The sequence below is a fragment of the Phoca vitulina genome, unplaced genomic scaffold (genome assembly GCF_004348235.1).
Source record: "Phoca vitulina isolate PV1807 unplaced genomic scaffold, GSC_HSeal_1.0 scaffold223, whole genome shotgun sequence".
NCBI lineage: Eukaryota > Metazoa > Chordata > Mammalia > Carnivora > Phocidae > Phoca > Phoca vitulina.
Window position 1 is genome coordinate 27,563 of NW_022589919.1, and position 20,420 is coordinate 47,982.

Consider the following 20,420-nt stretch of genomic DNA (forward strand, 5'->3'; position numbering starts at 1 on the left):
TGCTTTAATTCCTGCAGGTCCACGGTGGTCTCTGATGGTCCGGGAAACGTACGGTGGTCTGTTAGCGCTGACCGTGGAGAGCACCCAGGGCTGCGCTTGTCAGCCGCTCCTCTGCAGCCAAGCTCCAGGGAAGGCTGAGGACGGCTGTCTCTGAAATAAAAGCTTAGGAATGATTTTATAGCCGGTTTAGTATATGAGATAGGTCCCGAGTAGATATTTATCACTACTATGAACATGGAAGAGAATGTTTGCTTAAAGAGCTGTAGGGTGGCTTGAAGCGGGCGGCCTCAGCTGTGTGACAGATGAAATGTGAGCACAGCCCCGAAGAGTCACTGTAGACTCGGTGCCTCTAGGTATTTTAGTCTAATGAGAGATGGTGCTGACCTGGCCGGAAGCAGGAAGCCTTTCAGTCCTGTGTGTCTTTCTGGAGTAAGAAGGGATGTGTTTTGAGGGGTTTGGAGTGAGGATAGAGAACAGGTGATAAAAGAGGATGAGGAATCATTTTCTAAAAGGGAAAAGAAGCAGCAGTTAATATGATATAATGATGGTAGTCACAGGAGGGCATGAATCATCACCAGATTCCATTGACTGATTTTATAAATGGCTTTTTAATCTTCATTTTAAATAGAAAAATTTATAGCTAGCCATGTTTTATTTTAAACAGACTGCTGAAATGGGCTAATAAGAGTTAACTCTGACATTGATTATATACTGTAAAATACATTTACCACCCGCCCACCAATCCCTAATATATTTTAAATATCTTTTAAATAGGATTTAATTAAATATTACGCAGTCATCAAAAATCACAAAGTCTAATGATGTGGAGACATTTTTATAACATAACATTATACCAAAAAGGCAGTATAAAAATTATATACAATAATAGAGCGGGTCTCAAAGTATGGTCCTAGAACCAGCAGCGTCTGCACCACCTGGGAGCTTGTTAGAAATCCAAATTCCTGCTCTCACCCTAGATGTAGGAAATATAAAATTCTGGGGGTAGGGTCCCACAATCTGTGTTTTAGTGAGTTCTCCAGGTGGTTCTGCTGCACAATCAGCTTTAGGAACTACTGACTAATAGATCTCAACCTTTGTTCTATCTTAGCACATCTGAGGATTGTGACAGAGCATTGGTGACTGTGGCAGGGATTTACCACCCTGGTTAGAGCTAGGGAAGGTCATTCCTCTCCTGTTAAGAATTAGTGGAATAAATAATGAACTCTAAACAAGCTGAAAAATGTATGCATTCACTGAGGATGGAAGAAAAAATATTACAAATGTCAAGTCTAAATCTTTGCGGGGAAGGATTCAGACATGGTTTTTATAATTTGGGGAAAAAGTTATTTTTAAAATTCAATTTAGTAAGCATTGATTTATACACATTTTTAAGAACACAGACAGTTTAAAGGAAAACATTGATTTTGATTCATTTCCCTTTAAGGTGGAACGAGGAAGCCCTAAGAGCTGCTTCTTATTTTTGGGGTCTGTCCTGTGCGAAGTCAACTGGGTCAGTGTGCTCTCTGATGCCTGGAGCCCCAGTCCCCACCCAGAGACCCGGAGCATGATTGTCTGCCTCCTTTTCATGATGATTTTATTGGCAAAGGAAGATCAGCTGGTAGACCAAGCAGTAAGTTTGGAGAGCCTGTGATGAAGACTTGGCAAGGCTTCCTAGAGCCCCACTTCCTACGAGGTTGTAGCTTTTCACTTGTTTCCCTAACACCTCTGTCAGTGTGAATATCTGCTTGGCATATGGGATGTGCCTTCAACTAGGCGCCCGATTTTCTGGGATCGTTCATAATCTAATTCTGGGTTATGAAGGGAAGCACACTGAGTTAGAGAATGCAAGTCAATTTTATTTTACATCTCATTAATTGCTAGTTCTGCCACCAGATCTGAGAGTTCCTTTGAAAATTGGGTTCTGAATACTTACAGATTTTAAAGTTAATGTGTTTTTGCCAAGACCTTGGTTATTACTTTCACTAGTACTTCTAGCTTCAGTAGATACTTACTTGACATCTTAACTGTTCAGTGCTTATCATAGGCCATCTTAGTGATCACTCCATAGACTAGAGATACATATTTCTGGGAAACTGAGAACTCCGAAACTAAAGGAATATGTGTTTTATTTTTAGGATTCACCTCTCCTGAACCTCCTCGGACAAACAAGCTCACTCTCGTGGCATCTTGTGGATACCGTGTCCTACCAGAGCGTGCTCAGTTATTTCAGCAGCCATTACCAGCCAGCCATCATCCTGGCAAAGGAATCTTCTGCGGAATTAATCATGAAGCTCCTAAGAGTGTCTGCGGGCCTTTCCATTCCTACTGACAGCCAGAAACATCTTGTAAGTTGAGTGGGTGCTTTAAAAGGCAGAGTGTTCTTCAGGATTGTGGTAGTGGAGGTGCTGCTGAGGACGGTCTCAAACCCTGTGATGGCTCAGGTGAAAGAGTTAGAGGATGTGTACCATTGTGTACTCCTGTTTTGGCCTCTCAGATCCTTTAGTTTTAATTATCTCTTTTGCTAAACCTTCACTTACTAGCAGTCCCACACGCTAACAAGAGGGCGGCAGGATTGAGGGCGGCAGCCTGTGGTTTAGAGATCTGGATGTCACTGGCAGCAGAATGGCAGTGAAATGATGAGCATGAATTTGAGGTCTGACAAACTCCGGTCCCCAGCTCACGGCCATTCCGACGTTGGTTTTCTCATCTGAGTTGGAAATAGTACTTTGCCTCAAAGTGTTGTTGTGAGAATTAAATTAGGTAGTGAATATAAAAGTTTTTGGAAAAGTTTCTGGCAAGTAATCAATGTGTAGTTAACATTGCTATTGATGTAGTGAAAAAGGAAGAATGTTCTGGAATTTGGGAGAATGTGGGTTTTGGTGTAAGTGTTACCACAGATTTGCATATCCCTAGACACAGGGCCCTTAGACACACACCTGTCTTCATGTGGCCTCCTGCTCTGTCCTCGCCTCTCCCTCCCGAAGCATTCAGAGCAGTGACATGCCCCCAGGGAATACTCAGTTTACACTGCTCGCATGGATTCAAATGAATGCTCCTTTTATTATTTGTCAGGATGCAGTTCCAAAGTGCCGAGCCTTCACTCATCAGATGGTTCAGTTCCTCAGCTCCCTGGAACAAAATGGAAAAATCACCTTAGCAGTCCTAGAAAAGGAGATGTCTAAGCTCTTGGATGATATCATCGTCTTTAACCCACCTGGTGAGTGGCCCATGGGCCATCGTGTCTCCATTCAGTGGGTGAATCCCTGCTCTTGTGAGATCAGGGGCCTGGGCAGGACACTTTCAGTCTTGTTCCCAGAGAAGTGGTGCTCGGAGAGAGGATGGGCTGTCAGATGCTGGTGTGAGATTAACGGGACTGAGGGCTAAGCTAGACAGCTGGATTTAATAAGTAGGAGGGAACCAGAGACAGCCAGTGAGCAGCATCCCGAGATGCTTTCGCTCTTCACTGGGAGAGCCCTTCAGAATCACCTGTAGACGTGTAAAGAGACTGTGTGTGGAGAGCTTGTGCTCTTGGCAGTTTGGTGGACTGGGTATCCTGACTGCTTCTGCTGAAAACAACTAAGAATGCTGGACAAAATGTTTTTAGGAAACCGACAATGAAACTTGTCATGAGGTGCTGGAAAATCTTAGAAGTCAGAAGCTAAGTGAAAGGAGGAACCCATAAACGTAGATAGAGTGCTAAACTGGCTTCCCCCTTGAAGGCTTTTACGGGATCATCTTAGACTGGGGTGGGGTAGGGGGGCACTAAAGCCCAGGGCGGCTGGAGATGGGGGCCTGAAAGGAGCTCGTATACATCACCCACAGGATGGCATCTTCAGTGTAAGGATGAGCCAGAGATAAACCTGCCCCTGGGAGAGGAGAGCAAAGACAATAATCCGTTTGACCTGGGTGTTGGGTCAGATGTCTGTGTGGTGGGGAAAGAGAGCTGTCTCTTTTGAAAATTAGTAGGCATAAGCTGACCCTCATGTGTGTCTGAGCCACAAATTCCTACTACCTAGACTGTCCAGAGAAAAATCCCTCAGCCTGGGAACTGAGTACAAGTTGTTCTGGGTTGGCAGTGCCATTAGATGCCCAGGGGAAAGCACCCACAGAGCCGCGTTGGAGAAACCCATCTTCAGCTCGGGCCTCAGAGTTCCAAGGAATATGAACTCATAGTAAAAAAAGAAAAAGTCATAAAACACACAAGGAAACAAGGCACCACAAGCAAGTCAGCAGAGAACGACTTAAGATACTGAAATAATTAGTACAGTAAACAAAAAAGTATTTTTATCTATTTAATAAAATAAGAGAAATTTGAAAATGTCGGTAGGAGCAAGAAATTATAGAAATATACAGCTTTGAGAGAGAATCCGATACTCTAGAAATGTAAAATATAGCACTTGTGATAAAAACTTAATGGGTAAGTTTAACAGCAGGTTCAACTCATTTGAAGAGAAAATTAGTAAACTGGAGAATACATATGAACATAGTGTCCAGAATGTAGAACAGACAGAGAAAGAACATGGAAGCGAGGTTAGAGGGCCTGGGGGACAGGCTGGGAAGATGGAACATACATGCAGTCATCCAGTCAGAATTCCCGGAGAGGACAGACAGACCTGGGGGGAGGCAGGAATAGCCGGAGAGACAGCAGGGCTGAGAATTTTCCATGGCCGATGAGCACAACACTCCTTAGATTCAGTGAACCCAGCAGATCCTAAGCGGGCCAGAGAAATGCACATCTCTACACACTGTCACACTGTGGTGATGCTGCACGAGCACCAGGGAAAAAGGAAAGAACTTTCACATCCAGGAAGGAGGGACGGACGGACACCTACAAAGGAACGTTTACACTGCTGATTTCTCAATAGCAACAAAGGAAGCTAAGACAGTGGAACAGCTTCAGTGTGCTGTGCGGAAGTGACTTGTAACCTGGAGCTGTAAACTAAGAGAAACCATCTTGCAAGGATGAGGGTGATACAAAGATACTTTCATTGAAAACTGAGATTGTTTGTCCCCATGACATCACTTGAAGGAAATCCTAAAGCATGTTCTTTGGGTAGAAGTAGAGTGATCACAAGTAAAAAGGCTTGGATTATAAGCAGGAAAAGTAAGCAGAGAAAGTAGTAAAATGTTAGGCACATATGGAAAACTATGTAACCATGCATTTAGGGGTTTAAAAAGCAAAAGCAAAAATTAAACTATATGGCCACAAGTACATATAAGTTAGGAAGGAGGTTGACTTAAAAGCATCTAAAGTTTTAGTATGGTTTGAGAGGGTCAATAAATTGACTAAATTTACATCTTGGTAAAATGTGAATGTTGAAATTGCTAAGAAATTCACTAAAAGAATAGAAATAAAATGTATAATTTCCAAGTTAGTGGAGGGAGATAAAAAGGAATGGCCAAAGTGCATTCGGTCCAAAGAAGGCAAGAAAAGAAGCTTGGAGAAGGTGAGAAAAATAACCAAAATAAGATGGTAAAATTTAAATACATCAGTAAATGTAAATGGACAGATATTCAGCTTAAAAGACGAAAGTTTGTCAGACTGAATTAATAATGAACATCCAGCCTTAAGCTGTTTCTAAAAAGTACATATAGAGCAGAGGATATAGAAAGCTTTCTATAAGGCAATCATATCAGGCAATTATTAAAATAGAAAGCTGGCGTAGTAGATTAATATTGGGCAGATAGGACTGTGAAGCAGAAAGCATTACAGAGCCAGGTGATCTCTAGGGTGTTTCCCTGCTTTGAAGTTGCATGACAAAAAATAAATAAAAGCATTAGTAGAGATAGAGTCATTGGAAATTGATAAAAGGTTTAATCCACCAGGAGCATATATTAATGATAAATGTATTTGTACCTAATAATACAGCAGCAACTGCAAATATCTGAAGTGAAAGCTGACAAAATTAGGAAGAGAAAAGTCAGATTCACTCACAGTAAGAGATTTTGCCACACATCTCACAGTAATTGATGAAGTCGAAGGAGAATCAGTAAGGCTTTAGGAAGTCTGAAGAGCCCCACTGGGTGTAGTGCGCACGTGGACAAGATGTGCCCTGTATATGCGGGATGAGTCCCCTGCACAATGGCTAAGGAACCTCACCCTTGTTCAGCTTAAAGCCAGTCTCCACCAATCCCAAAGGACTGGTGTGCAACAGACCACAGTGCAGTCAACTTAGGAATCAGTAACAAAATACAACTGTACCCTAGAAATTAAGAAGCAAACTTTTAACTAACTGATGATGACCAAAGAAGCAGTCATAATAGAAATTTAGAAGATTTGGAACTGGATAAAAAAACAGAATGCATCCAAACTTGTGGGGTGCAGCTAAAGTGGGACTTAGTTTCTTGGCCTTCAGTGCTTATATTAAAATTTTAAAAAGATGAAGGCTAATAAGATAAGAATCCAGCTTAAGAGGTTATAAAAAGAATAGCAAAATACGATCAAAGACTGTGGAAAGAAAGAGATAATAATCTGGAGAAGATAAGTAGGAAGAGAGTGAGTGTGAAGAACAATGAAAGTGGCAGATAAACGTGTAGGTGAATCTACATGAAACATGACTGTCTAAAACAATAATAATAGAAATGCCTCCCGGGGATAAGGCACCAGCAGGGAGAGCTGGTAGGAGTTAGAATGTTACAGAGCCCTGGCACTGCCTTGGAGCCAGTTAACATCAGACTTTTGAAAAGTCAAGAGTGCACGTGTAGTTGGTAAGGCACCTGCTGTAAGAATGTTGGAATGGTGTTTAACTTCCAGACCAAAAGAGAGAAAATAGAATAAGAAATAATGAAGTAAAAGAGAGAAAAAGGGATGTAGAATTTGGGGAATAAATGGAAAGTACATTGTAAGATTGTAGATTTAGACCCAGTTACATCAGTAATTAACATTAAATATGAGTGACTAAAATGATCACACTGGATAAAAGAAGGGAGAAAAAGACAACCCAGTAGAAAAAATGAACAAGACCCTTGAATTGACATTCTACAAAAGAGAATATCTAAATGACCAGTATATTTACAGAAAGGTGCTAACCGTGTTAATAATCAGGGAAATGCAAATTAAAACCTTAGTGACAGATGATGACACATCCACCAGAATGAGTACAGTTAAGAAGGTTTCGATACAAAGTTGGCAAGTATGTGGATGAATGTAACTCATGAACTGCTGATCACAGAGGAAATTGGTACAACCAGTTTTAAAAGTTTGGCATCCGTCATCTACTAGTTTGCATATCCTACAATTCAGAATTCCGCTCCTTGGAATATTCCAAAAGAAATGCACCTGTGCCCTGGGAAACGTGAACAGTGTCTGTAGCTATGCATCTGAGGGGATCCAAAACCGGAAACAACCCGTGTGTTCAGTAGAAAGGATGAATTGTTGTAGTATATTCGTATAATAGAATGCAACAGTGAAAATCTGCCACGACGTGGATGAATCTCACAAACGTTTTAATGTTTAGTTAAATACTGTTTGAAAGTAGGCAACTGTAGTATTTAGGGAAGCACAGCAATTGAAAGCTGGTGTCACTGTCTGAGTTGGTTAGAATTGGTGAACAAAAAATCAGTTGAAATTTCTTGTACATACCTGCAATATAGATTTACCGCACAGGGTATATAATATGGTAGGTAAAAAGCAGATTCTGGGACCAGACTGCCTGGGTGTTCCACCTGCTGTGTGATCTTGTACAAGTTGTATAACTTCATCTGCAAAGTGGGGATAATAGTCATACCTGTTTCATATGGGTGTTGTAAGCATGAAATGGGATAGTGCACCTGACCTTTTAGCATCAGCCCCTCTAACCAGTAACACCCAGTCAGTGTTAAAAGAAAAAAAGAAAAATTAGCAGGCGATACCAGAGAAAGGGTTTTAGAGTTGATCAAATGTGTTTAGGCCGTGAAGGTCAGATAATAGCTGGCCAAGCACAGGAGGGGAGGGTGTTCTAGAAAGATCTTCCTCAGAAGAATGACGGGATCAGATCTGGTTTTTAAGAAAACATTTGTTGGCTGTGTTGATGATGCATAGGGAGAGGAGAGGAGAGGGTGGGATCTGTTAGGAGGCTTACTGTATGAGTTTTTTGTTCCTATGAGTCATCATTAAAAGGCACATTAAAATTACAGTTGCTTTTGAGCTGAAATTCAGAGATAAGGCCTTAGAGAAGAATGCCCATACCCATAGGAATACATGACAAAATATGCACTCACACATAGACATTGTTGAACTTACGTCTAGAACTTTGGTTCCTGAAGTCCTTGCTTTGATCATAATAAGTAGGTCTTACAGTAACGTTGTTAGAGTTTATTTAACACTTGCAGGTGGGCGAGTTTGATTTGATAGGTGTGGCGAGTATGACCCAGACTCCCCTGCCCTCGCTGACGTCAATACGGGAGGCTTGTGGTGACAAAGCCCCACTTCTATTCCATTAAAAAAATTTTACCTAGCTTAAGGAGAGCTAGAAGTAGTTGGCAAAAACTATAGCCTGCGAAAAAGGTTTTCTGTTTTGGGATGTGAGGAAGGAATCTACCTCCGTAACCTGCTCATTTGCAGGTGTCTTGTACAATGAATTTGCTTTTTCTTATACGCTGTGCTCTTTTCATCTCTCAGTTTTTTTGAAAGACCCATTTAAATTATCAGTCTGTCCACTTTTCTTTTTCCATTTAAAAAACAAGGAAATAAGAGCTGTTTAAGTTAGGAGCTCTTTTAAGAAGGTTTAAAAGGTGTTTCTTTTCCTTACTTTTATATTTTGTTTTAAGTAATAACCTCTATTCCTTGTAAATCACTCCAGGATATTGATAGCTTTGGTAGTGGTGAGGGTGGAGGTATTTTTCTAGTCCGTTTACCAGGTGACTTCTGAGATCTGCCTACTTGGTTTTCCAAATGAGCAAAGTTTGGAAGCTAAAGTCTAAGTAAGCATGTTCTGATAAATAGTTTAGTCTTTCATGCCAACTTGGTATGTCTCTTTATTAAAGTATTGCTCGGCCACCTGCTGTAACCAGGGGTCTCTCAGTGGTTCCTACTGTGCCCTTACAAAGTACTGATGTGCTGCATCCTATCCTTACCAGCTAAGCACCATCCACAGTATTTGTAAATTGTAAAATGTGCCCAGAGTGCAGCCGAAGTTGCTCACATTCGCGTCGCCGTTCCGGCAGCCTCTCACGGGGTGTGTCTATGTTCCCCCGCAGACATGGACAGCCAAACCCGCCACATGGCCCTCAGCAGCCTCTTTATGGAAGTCCTAATGATGATGAACAATGCGACTATTCCAACGGCAGAGTTCCTCCGGGGCAGTGTCCGGACCTGGATTGGACAGAAAGTGCACGGGCTGGTGGTCCTGCCCCTCTTAACAGCAGCCTGTCAGAGCCTGGCTTCTGTCCGCCACATGGCCGAGACCACGGAAGCCTGCATCACTGCCTACTTCAAAGAAGGTGCGAAGCTCTCTTTAGGTTGGTCCTTTTCAGGCGAGAGCAAAGCTTTGTCAGAAGGAGGTATCTTTCCAGACCCTCCCCAGCGGGTGATTGCGCCACGCAGATTTCCTTGTTAATGTAGCTGATACTTCAGTATGTATTTTGTTTTGTTTGCAAAGATCTGCAGTTAGCGTGAGAACCTATGGCCCATGTTTGTCAGCACAGCCATGTTTCCGTGGAGGGAACCTCTAATTCACTTTACAGTGGGTTTGGATGTCAGACCGGCCCTTTTATGGGAGGCACGTCGTGTAAGTCACAGGCCTAGCTACGCTCTTCAAAACAAATGCTATAAACCAGAATCTTTTTTTTTTTTTAAAGATTTTATTTATTTATTTGAGAGAGAGAATGAGAGAGAGAGAGCACATGAGAGGGGGGAGGGTCAGAGGGAGAAGCAGACTCCCTGCTGAGCAGGGAGCCCGATGCGGGACTCGATCCCGGGACTCCAGGATCATGACCTGAGCTGGAGGCAGTCGCTTAACCAACTGAGCCACCCAGGCGCCCCTAAAACCAGAATCTTTATAATAAGACCCACTGTGTTATTTTTCTCTATTTTGTCACTTGTTAAAATGAGTTTTCATGTAAGTTTTTTATTGCTTTTTGTCACATCTTTTGAACTATTACAAAGAGGTCAATCTCCACCCCACCCCTACCTTTTAAAAATCTTTCTTATTCCCTAACCTCCCTCTAAACTCTGATTCTGGAAACAACATGGTCTGGTTAAGAAGAATGGCTTGGATTAGCACTACTCAACTCTGATACCCAGATATACATTGTGCACACAGTAGGAGAGAAAGAAGGGTGTTAGAGCAAGAATGCCGGGAGGTGCCCATAACCTGCCCCTGCCCTTTCCTGGCAGACCATGACCTGTACCCGTGTCCCCCCATGGAAGGTGCTGTGCATGTCACCGTCTCCCCACCGTCATTCCCCCCAAAGACTTGAGAACCATAAGGATAACACTCCTGCTTCAAATTCATTCATGTTACTAAAATCAAAAAAAATTTTTTTTCAATTGATTTCCGTCGAGGGATGAATCCAGCTAAGCTTTAAAAAGGGGAAATACTTCAGTTGGATAGAATAATAATTTTCCTTGGAAAAGCATACATTTTCATAACATACTTAAAAGGTATTAGATGAAGTTAAGACCCTTGGATGACCGGACAGGCAGTGTCTACCTGCGATTTTAATGACCATAAAATGATGAGAAGGGTGACTCTGAGAACACAGTGCTCAGTTCTGACTTCGGCCCCTCCACAGTGGCTAGCAGGGGATAGGCACTCAGTGTGCGGGCTTTCCAGTCTGAGCCTCCCGGCATGCTTCCTTTGGGTGGCCTCCGGGGTCCCATGGGCTTGATGTGAAGCCTCAAGTGAAAAGATTCATGACAGCAGTTAAATAATTTGATTCCTGTTTTTATCTTGCTGTCTTTTCTTGGTGCTCTTTTCTTAGGTTCCCTCAATCAGAATTTAGGCTGGGGCCCCATTCTGGTGTCCCTTCAAGTTCCTGAGCTTACCATAGAGGAATTTCTGCAGGAGTGCCTGTCCCTCGGCAGTTACCTGACTCTCTATGTCTACGTGCTTCAGTGTTTAAATAGTGAACAGACTCTGAGGAACGAAATGAAAGTGCTGCTCATCTTAAGCAAGTGGTTGGAACAGGTGTATCCAAGGTTTGTTGGCCCTGTGGCTGCCATATTACACTCACTATATTAATATTATCTGTTAGCCTAAGCTTTTAAAGTACTGAATGTCCCCTATACTTAAAATTCAAATGTGGACTTTCAGTTAAATGCGAGTGGAAAGAATCCACTTCTAATTTTATTTTCCTCCTGGGCCTCCCCCACCCTCCCACCCCAGCTCCATGCAGGAAGAGGCCAAGCTGTTTTTGTGGTGGCACCAAGTCCTGCAGCTGTCCCTGATTCAAGCGGAGCAGAGTGACTCGGTCTTGATAGAATCTGTCGTTCGAATTCTGCTCATGCTTCAGAGCAGGCTGAGCCTGCTGGCCGAGGAGAGGCTCAGCTCTGGGATTCTGGGGGCAATTGGGCTGGGCCGGAAGTCACCCCTGTCTAACAGGTAAGGAAGCACCTTCTAAGTGGGCCTCAGCTTCTGCTCCTACTTAGGGATTGTAATACTTTAGTAGGTTTTTTGACTTAAGGGCTAGGCTAGGGTTCCCCTATAGATTAAGGGGGAAAAAAATCACCTGATTACACCTTTATATTTTACAAAAACATTTTTTTTTTCTCATTTTAAAACAACTTTGTTTTCACGTTTAAAGAATGTTTTCTTAGTAGTATCTCTTGTTGTATTTTGGCTTTGTAACCTGACCACACTGCTGATTTCTGTCTGGTTTTGAGCCAGTGACGGTGTGCAGGGTTAGGTGAAAATACCCCAGTTAGCTGCTTCATTGCATACTTTGTCAGGGCTGCCCAGGCCCCACGAAGCAGTCTCCTAGAACTGTAAGTCAAGATGAGTTAAAGTTAACTGATAAGAAGAATAAGTAATGAGAAACAAGTCTTAAGTTTTTGTTGCTAAAAAATTCTGAGGCATGAAAGAATTTGCCACTAGCCTCCCATTTTATCTTACTTATTTGCATAATGGTTTTCTTTCCAAGCCCTTATCAGTGTTGAAACGAGTTCTGCTCCCATTCTCATGTCAGCATTCTTGGTGGAATAGCCCATCCTCTTGTTGCAACTTTGGGAATCACTCAATCCATACGGGTTCACACCATGTCTCTTTCTTTGTGATAGAATTTAACAGGAGTATGTGATTTTGATTCACTTAAGTTGTGGTAGACTACACGTAACATAAAATTTATCATGGCAGCTCTTTTAAAATGTACAATTCAGTAGCATTTAGTACATACACAGTGTTGCAGCCATCACCACATGTTTCTGTCACCCCAACAGGAAATGCTATGCTCATCACATAGTTACTCCCTAGACCCCTGTCCCCTGCATCTCTGGCAGCCACTAATTGACTTTCCGACTTTATTGTGTCTCTTCTGGACATTTCATATAAATGGAATCATGTAGTATGTGGCCTCGTGTCTGGCTTCTGTGACATAGCATGAAGTTTCAGGACTCACCCATGTTTTATCATAAGTCCATACCCCACTCCTTTTAATGGCTGAGTCATATTCCAGTATATGATGTGTCCCACATTTTGTTTATCCATTCATCAGTTGATAGGCATTTGGGTCGTTTACACTTTTTGGCTGTTGTGAATAGTGCCGTTATGAAATTCGTTTACAAATTTTTGTTAGAATACCTGTTTTCTGTTCTTTTGGGTATATGCCCAGGAGTGGAATTGCTGGGTCATATGGTTACTCTGTTACCGAGTAACTGCCAGAACCGATTTTCTTGCACCATCTCTCACATTCACACCAGCAATGTCTGAGAGTTCCAGTTATTCTACATGCTTGCAGCACTTTTTTTTTTTTTAATTTTATTTTTTTTAATTTTTTAAAATTTTTTTATTGTTATGTTAATCCCCATACATTACATCATTAGTTTTAGATATAGTGTTTCATGATTCATTGTGCATAACACCCAGTGCTCCATGCAGAACGTGCCCTCCTCAATACCCATCACAGGCTAAGCCATCCTCCCACCCCCCTCCCCTCTAGAACCCTCAGTTTGTTTTTCAGAGTCCATCGTCTCTCATGGTTCTTCTCCCCCTCCGATTTCCCCCCCTTCATTCTTCCCCTCCTGCTACATTCTTCTTCTTTTTTTCTTTCTTAACATATATTGCATTATTTGTTTCAGAGGTACAGATCTGAGATTCAACAGTCTTGCACAATTCACAGCGCTTACCAGAACACATACCCTCCCCAGTGTCCATCACCCAGTCACCCCATCCCTTCCACCCCACCCCCCACTCCAGCAACCCTCAGTTTGTTTCCTGAGATTAAGAATTCCTCATATCAGTGAGGTCATATGATACATGTCTTTCTCTGTTTGACTTATTTCGCTCAGCTATATACCCTCCAGTTCCATCCACGTCGTTGCAAATGGCAAGATCTCATTCCTTTTGATGGCTGCATAATATTCCATTGTATATATATACCACATCTTCTTTATCCATTCATCTGTGGATGGACATCTTGGCTCTTTCCACAGTTTGGCTATTGGCAGCACTTTTATTCTTGAGTCTGAATGTTGCTTACATTGTTGGGGCAGTATAATGGAAAGGAAGATTAATGCTCCTTCTTGATCTTTTTTAAGATTTTCCTGCAAATGCTAACAGCAACATTAGGTCTGAAATGTGTTTATCTTGTTTTTAAAGAGAAAATGTGGTATTTACTTTAAAATATTTACTTTAATAGTCATTTACTTCTGACCTCTCCTTGACACCTAAGGTTCCGAGTGGTTGCTCGAGGCATGGCCGCCTTCCTTTCAATTCAGGTTCCTTCCGAGGATCAGATCCGTTTGAAGCCTGGCACGGAATTACATCTGACCCCAAAAGCTCAGCAGGTCAGTAAAAACAGCTTTACAGTTCCTGGGTAGGAGTCCTTCCGTCGACCTGCCCAGGAGGCGGGGAGGGGGCAGCGCTGGTCCTTACACACGACGACAACACGAGGTCATGGTTTTCAGGAGTAGCTCATCAGTATGCTCTGCGCCCCGGAAAATGGTTACTGCACCGGCCTGCGTCAGATTTTAAACCGTCTTCGTAGGCGCTTGCCTCGAGCACTGTCACTGCCGTCGTAGAAGAAGCAAGGCCGTGGGCAGGCAAGCCAGTCCAGGATCAGATCTGGTTCTGATGAACGTGGTGTGCTGACCGGCCACCTGCTGGGGGCTGGGCACTGGCCCAGAAGCTGGGGTCACAGTGAAGACCAGTGAGGTTAGCTGAGCTGTAGCTGGGAACCAAGGAAGCAGCTCCTGTTTTGTGAGTCTGGAGGTTGACCACTGCTGGCTGCTGTTGGAATAACCAAACCCGGACAGAGCGGCAGCTGTGAGAAATGCTAGTTTGTTCTAGAACACGGACGGCCACGTGGCAGCGGTCCCATTCCTGCACCTGCAAAAGGCTGGCCGCGTGCGTACAGAGGTGGCTCAGATAAAACGATGGCTAGCGTTCTTGAGTCCTCACTACGTGCCAGGCCCTGTTGTAAGTCTTCACTCACCAGACAGACCCTCCTAACCACCCCAGACGCTAGGGACGGTTCCTGTCCTGGCTGTGTGTGGTGAGGAAGGGGAGCGCAGAGGGGCGGGCGCGCTAGCTTGCACGTGCTGGGCCGGGATCACTCAGCCGGGTGGCTCCACCTCGCCCTCTTGGCGCTTGCACCCCCAGCTCTTCCTCCTCTGCAGCCTTGCAGTGTCCAGGCTAGCCCCGGGCCAGGTGACCTCCTGGGTATCGAGAGCAAGCGTCCAGTGATCCAGTCGGCAGGTTCTTCACAGGCTTCTTGGTCTATGTAAGACCTGATACTTGTCCCGGACTGACCTGACAACTGCTCTCTCAGTCCCCAAAGTCATCGGTGAGCCATGTGTGAACCCCACAGGTGGGCAGGTGATTGTCCCGAGGGCCGGTTGTGAAGTCAGCACAACCCATTTCCGGGTGTATTTGAGACGTCTGACGCCCTCCTGCATCAGAGGAGGTCCCCTGAGCCTTGCCTCTCTGCCTGCGTTCCCTTCAGGCCTGGCTCCCGCTCAGCCCCAGTGCTTCCTGTTCTTAGGTTGAACTCTCTTCACACAGCAGTTAGGTTGGTACCCAAATCTCTTCAGTTTATTTTCCACTCCAAGACTTCTGTCTCCAACCCTCTGGCCATTTACTTCTAAGCTGCCAGTTCGTTTACCATCCTCAAAATCTTCTCCGTCCTTGTTTACTGAGCCAAGCAAATTCTGCCATTTAATCTATATTCGCTAGTGCAGTGGTCCGCATCTCTGAGAGGGGAAGGTGTGGGGGACTTGATGGGCACATTCACCATCCTGGGGGTGGGTGAACTTGTATAGCTGGAAAATAAAACTCTCCCTCCACTAAGAACTGTTACCCTGATTTTGTTTTCTCCAAATAGTCTTTTTCACTTCTCCCACTATGAAGGAAAGAAATTTTAAAATTATGGGATTAAAGAATGTAAAGAGGGGCGTGGGATGCCTGGGTGGCTCAGTCGTTAAGCGTCTGCCTTCAGCTCAGGTCAGGATCCCAGGGTCCTGGGATCGAGCCCCACATCGGGCTCCCTGCTCCGCAGGAAGCCTGCTTCTCCCTCTCCCTCTGCCTCTGCCCCTGCTTGTGTCCCCTCTCTCGCTGTCCGTCTCTGTCAAATAAATAAATAAAATCTTAAAAAAAAAAAAAGGTCATGGGAGCACCTTCATTGTTTCTGGCGGGCAAAGCCGGAGGAACTTGATCTGTACTTCGTTTGTTGACTGATCGAACTACCTTATTGTTTATCCTCAGCAGCACTTAGACACTGGTTTCTTTTGAATTTCATACAGTTAGCTTAATATGACATGATTTTGTAACGTGAGAACAAACCCAACAGCAAATCAAACATCGCACAGGCCATTGGCACCTGGGATTTCCGGTTGAGGGGCTTGCAGCAGGGGCTCTCTGTGCAGAAGGGTTGGGAAACAGCACAGGCCAGGAGGAGGGAGGGCTGGATGTGGAAGGCGGCCGAAGCCGGAGAAACTTGAGTTGCTGGCTTCCTTCCGCTGTGGTTAATCAGTGAGTGCCTGCCTCTGGGACCTGTAGTTCTGTAAGCTTCCCGGAGGCTCACGGTCGTAGCAGATAACGGCAGGTGTGCTGCACCTGAGGGAATCACGTTGTATGCGTCTGTATGCTTAACCCTCTTGTCTTCGTGTCTTTTAGGCTCTGACTGCTCTTGAATCCTTGACATCAAATAAGCAGTATGTTGAATACCAGGATCAGATATCACAAGCTGCACAATTTATAAAGCATCCTGGCCATTGCCTCCAAGATGGGAAAAGCTTCCTGGCTCTTCTTGTTAACTGTCTCTATCCAGAAGTGCATTATTTGGACAACATACGATAGTGACACTGAGTATCTCAAGAAACCCTGTTGCTGTTTACATTTACATTTAACTTTGCTGTTGCACAAGTAACTTCGCTCAGTCTCACTGCAGAGCTCAGTTTGGCCAATGAGTTTGCTGACTGCAATGCAAGTCGGGAGGCACTAGATAATTCTGTTGCGCATACGCATGTGTGTGTGCGTGTGTGCGTGTGTGCGTGTGTGTGTGTGTGTTTTCTTCTTGAAACTTCTTGGGGCCTTTTTAGTTTTTATGTTCACCCGACAGGAGAAACTTACTGAGTCCCCCTTGGGCACAGAACCACTCTCAGCTGCTGGAGCCCCAGTCACCTCACAGGACCCCACACAGAGCTCTTCTGTGTCTCCATTTCTGTCTTCCCTATTTTATTTAAATCTCAAGACTGCTGTGCCAGATCCAACCGCTTTGGGAGTCATGTAGAACCCTCACTTTTGAACCCCATTTGTGTTCTTTCCAGGTAAAAAAAGCTTAGAAAATTTCTGCATTTCTCACAGGTGGGGAAATACACCAGCTTAAAAGTATCACTTCCCTCAGAATGGAGATAAGAACGCTGAATTAAAGTGAGTCATTGTCTAAAATGGGGCCACTTGATCCTGATTGTAGTGGACAGCAGAGATGGTGACAAGTCCATTTCCATCCAGCTGTGGTCCTTATGGAGAAGGAGACATCCCTGTGAACCGAGGTGGCACACTGGTGGCGTGTTTTGTGTGACCCCCATGGTGGAGAGTGTGCTCACTGTAGACATAATCTCTGTGGAGCCTACCCCAGCCCATTCCCTCACTCAGGTCACTTCCTCCGTCCCTGTAGACATCAGAGTTCGCAACTCTTGTTAGACACCAGGCTTGAAATCGGAAGGCCTTGCTGTCTAGAAAGAGACAGAGTCTGAGAACTTGATGCTCTGGGTCCCTGTGTGTTTCTTCATTCCACATGTAAAGTCAGGTGAAGTTAGCACACCTGCTGAAGCACTTGTCCATGGACATTGAGCTTTTCCCAGTAGCCCTGTGCCTTCTGTTGTTGGTAACAGCTCACTCATTACCAATGCCTTTCTGTAGTGTGGCCTTGTTCTGTCGCCAGCTTCTTGCTCTCGTCATTTCCCCCCCGGAATGAACAGTTTGACTTTTGTCTTCCTAATTCTCTTGGCTCAGAATTGGTTTTGTTTGTTCAGCTTGCATAATATGTCTTCTGTTCATGGGTTACTTATAACCCAAGGGTATTTACCTAAAAATATCTGAACTGAGAGCTCTTAGCAGGGGGTAGGGATCTAGGTTAACGGAGTGATAATCTCTTTTTCAGATATCCTATGTAGTACTTCCCCCAACATGTGGAAGTGTGCAGGAGCTGTTCTTCATTTCAAACTTCTCTAGTTGGACAGAACACTTCTGCCTCACAGAGCTCATCCCCGTGCAGCCTCCGAGTTTGTGTAGGTCACGAGGTGTCCGTCTCAGAGGGGCGCGTCACAGAGCTAGCCTGCGTTTTGCTTCTCTCCACTTTCAACATCAGGCAGCTTCCCTGTGCTGTGTAAGAAAGTGTTAGAAGCTGTGAGCAGTTTGGTGGCCGATTTGGCAACAAAGATTTTATGACAGGAGGGGTTTTGTGTGCTCTTTTCTCTGAGGAAGCTGTAATTATTGGTATCCTAGAATGTGAACATTTTTGAGTGACAGTATGTACATTTTAAAGAAAATTATGATTATTAATTTTCGAAGGTTTGTAATATTTATAATGTGTTTGGTCTGTAAAAATCATCAAAAATAAAACCAACCTTTGGTTGTAGCTGGCAAGACTACGAATTTTAGGGACCTCACACTATCTTGTCAAGTATTTCAGTTGAAGTCGATGCAGGCTTTCGGCCTGATGTGCTCTGTTTCATTTGACACTGGAACTTGATTATCAGAGGGGGTCGGTGAAAGCGCCTCCTCTCTGACTCCTTCGGGCTTAGCAGCAGTGGGAGCTTGGCTCCCCGCTCGGTTCCTCCGAGCTGCTCTGGGCCAAGAAAGCGCTTTAAAGACCGTGAGATGCTTCAGAAGGTGGCAGCGCTGCTGCGGCCTCCTGGGGCGGAAGAGACCGGCCTCCCCGTTGGCTTTCAGGAGTAACGCGCCTTTGCTGCCGAGAGTAGTCGGCCTCCGGAGCGCGCAGGGCCGGTTTCGGACGCTGTTACCCGTGCTGTGCACGGCTGTCCGGATCCAGCCGGCCCCAGGCCGCCCGCTCCGAGCAGTGCTGGAGGCCCGCTGGCCCACACCTGCCCGCACCTGCGCACACCTGCCCTGCACCTGCCACGGGCGGCACCTGCTTCCCACAGGGGTGTCTGGCAGCTTCCTGGCCCATAACGAGCACCTCCCCTGCTTCTGCCCCCCCACCCCACCCCGTCTCCCCCAGCTCCGCAGCACGCAGAGCTCGGTCCGAGAGGCACCCTCGGTCTCCCTCCCCAGGCTCCCACGCCTGTGACAAGTGAACACGGCGGAAAGCTGGGAGGCGCAGACGCTGAGGACAGGAGGTGGTGCTGATGTGTGCCCAGCCTGCTGGAGGATTTGGGACCCGCCCCGCATGTTCCCAAAGCTCCTGGGCACGCAGAGGACCTCATGATCTGTTTGGGGCTCAGTCACATCTGCTTCCTGGGGTTGCGGGAGTCGCTCAGTCCTGAGGCGGGGGCAAGCCTACCCAGAAGATGCAAACCCCCAGAGTAGCCTGACCTCACTTTAACCAAGTGCCAACCGCGTTCCTCCCGGTCGGTTACTAAAGTCAGTGTGTCCACGTTGTACAAGGTAGAGTGTGCATGGCCTTTCTTCCTTTTGAATGAAGGTGATACTCAGTTTTCTACTGGGTTTTTAATACTAAGCTTAATGATTTCTTCTGGAGCAGGAAGCAAATGCTATACAATCGTGACTGAAGTCAGCAAATGCTATACAATCGTGACTGAAGTCAGCAGGGACATTAAAGCTCATCTGGTCCCACTTCTCATTCAGCAGGGATCCCCAGCCCTGCTCTTCCAGCCTCCCCTGCTGACCCCCTCCTGCCTTCTCCTTTGCCCCTCCCCGGCAGCCCCCAGGCCAGTAGTCCCCCCCTTCGTGGGCAAGGCCAGGTGGCCAGTGACCAGCTCTCTCTCTCTAGTTCTACTTTACATAGCACCAAAGCTGGCCTGATAACATCGGTAACGGTTTGGCAGGAGCAGGCCAGGCCGGGGCTGCTCTACTCCTACTCCTCGGACAAATCTTCCAACACTCCCAGACCTCCTCACGCCTCTGGCCCCACCCGTCCACCTCTTAGTCTTCAGGCTAAATGCTCAGTGCCTTCAGTTGGCCGTCTTCCACCCAACGTCTAACAGGGCTGCTCTTTGGGAAAAGTGCCCACGTTAGCGCATGGTACTCCAAAAGGGCCGTGTCCATGAGTAGCAGGGCCAGGACTCGGGAGACAGATGAGGCTCCAAGGGCACAAACTGGAGGCGGCACTCACCTGCAGGCATCTGGAGAGTGTGCTTCCTTCCGTTCCGTGCCCTCTGCCTGGCCCCTGCCCTGGGGGGTCAGTCACCGCAGCGAGGGCCCAGCAGCCATGTCCACTGCCCAGGCCCCGTGGACGGCATCGGCTCTCAGCAGCTGTGCCCCGCGGTTGGCACATTCAGTTAGTGGTGGATTCAAACTCCAGACCTTGTTTAACGTCGTTTCCTTCCAAAGACTGGTCTCACCTGTCAGCACAATGAGCTTATAATAAGGCTTTGCACATATCTTTTAAAACTGCTCTTCATGGGGCGCCTAGGTGGCTCAGTCGTTAAGCGTCTGCCTTCGGCTCAGGTCATGATCCCGGGGTCCTGGGATCGAGTCCCGCATCGGGCTCCCTGCTCCGCGGGAAACCTGCTTCTCCCTCTCCCACTCCCCCTGCTTGTGTTCCCTCTCTCGCTGTCTCTCTCTGTCAAATAAAATCTTTAAAAAAAAAAAACAAAACTGCTCTTCATTTTGGACCAACTTTATGGCTTATTTTGAGGTAGT

The 20,420-nt window shown here is 45.5% G+C and overlaps 1 protein-coding gene across 1 annotated transcript in view; it reads left to right on the forward strand.

Annotated features, from left to right (window-relative positions):
- LOC116629053 (ectopic P granules protein 5 homolog) overlaps positions 1-20,196 on the forward strand; it is a gene marked incomplete at its 5' end in the record, with an annotated part of 46,197 nt that extends 26,001 nt beyond the window's left edge. Inside the window, 8 exons of the mRNA XM_032399339.1 lie at positions 1,445-1,630; positions 2,136-2,345; positions 3,073-3,217; positions 9,178-9,420; positions 10,903-11,119; positions 11,307-11,522; positions 13,807-13,921; positions 16,248-20,196. Coding sequence (XP_032255230.1) covers positions 1,445-1,630; positions 2,136-2,345; positions 3,073-3,217; positions 9,178-9,420; positions 10,903-11,119; positions 11,307-11,522; positions 13,807-13,921; positions 16,248-16,430 — 1,515 coding nt within the window. The remainder of the gene's footprint in view (positions 1-1,444; positions 1,631-2,135; positions 2,346-3,072; positions 3,218-9,177; positions 9,421-10,902; positions 11,120-11,306; positions 11,523-13,806; positions 13,922-16,247) is intronic.
- Positions 20,197-20,420: the final 224 nt, after the last annotated feature.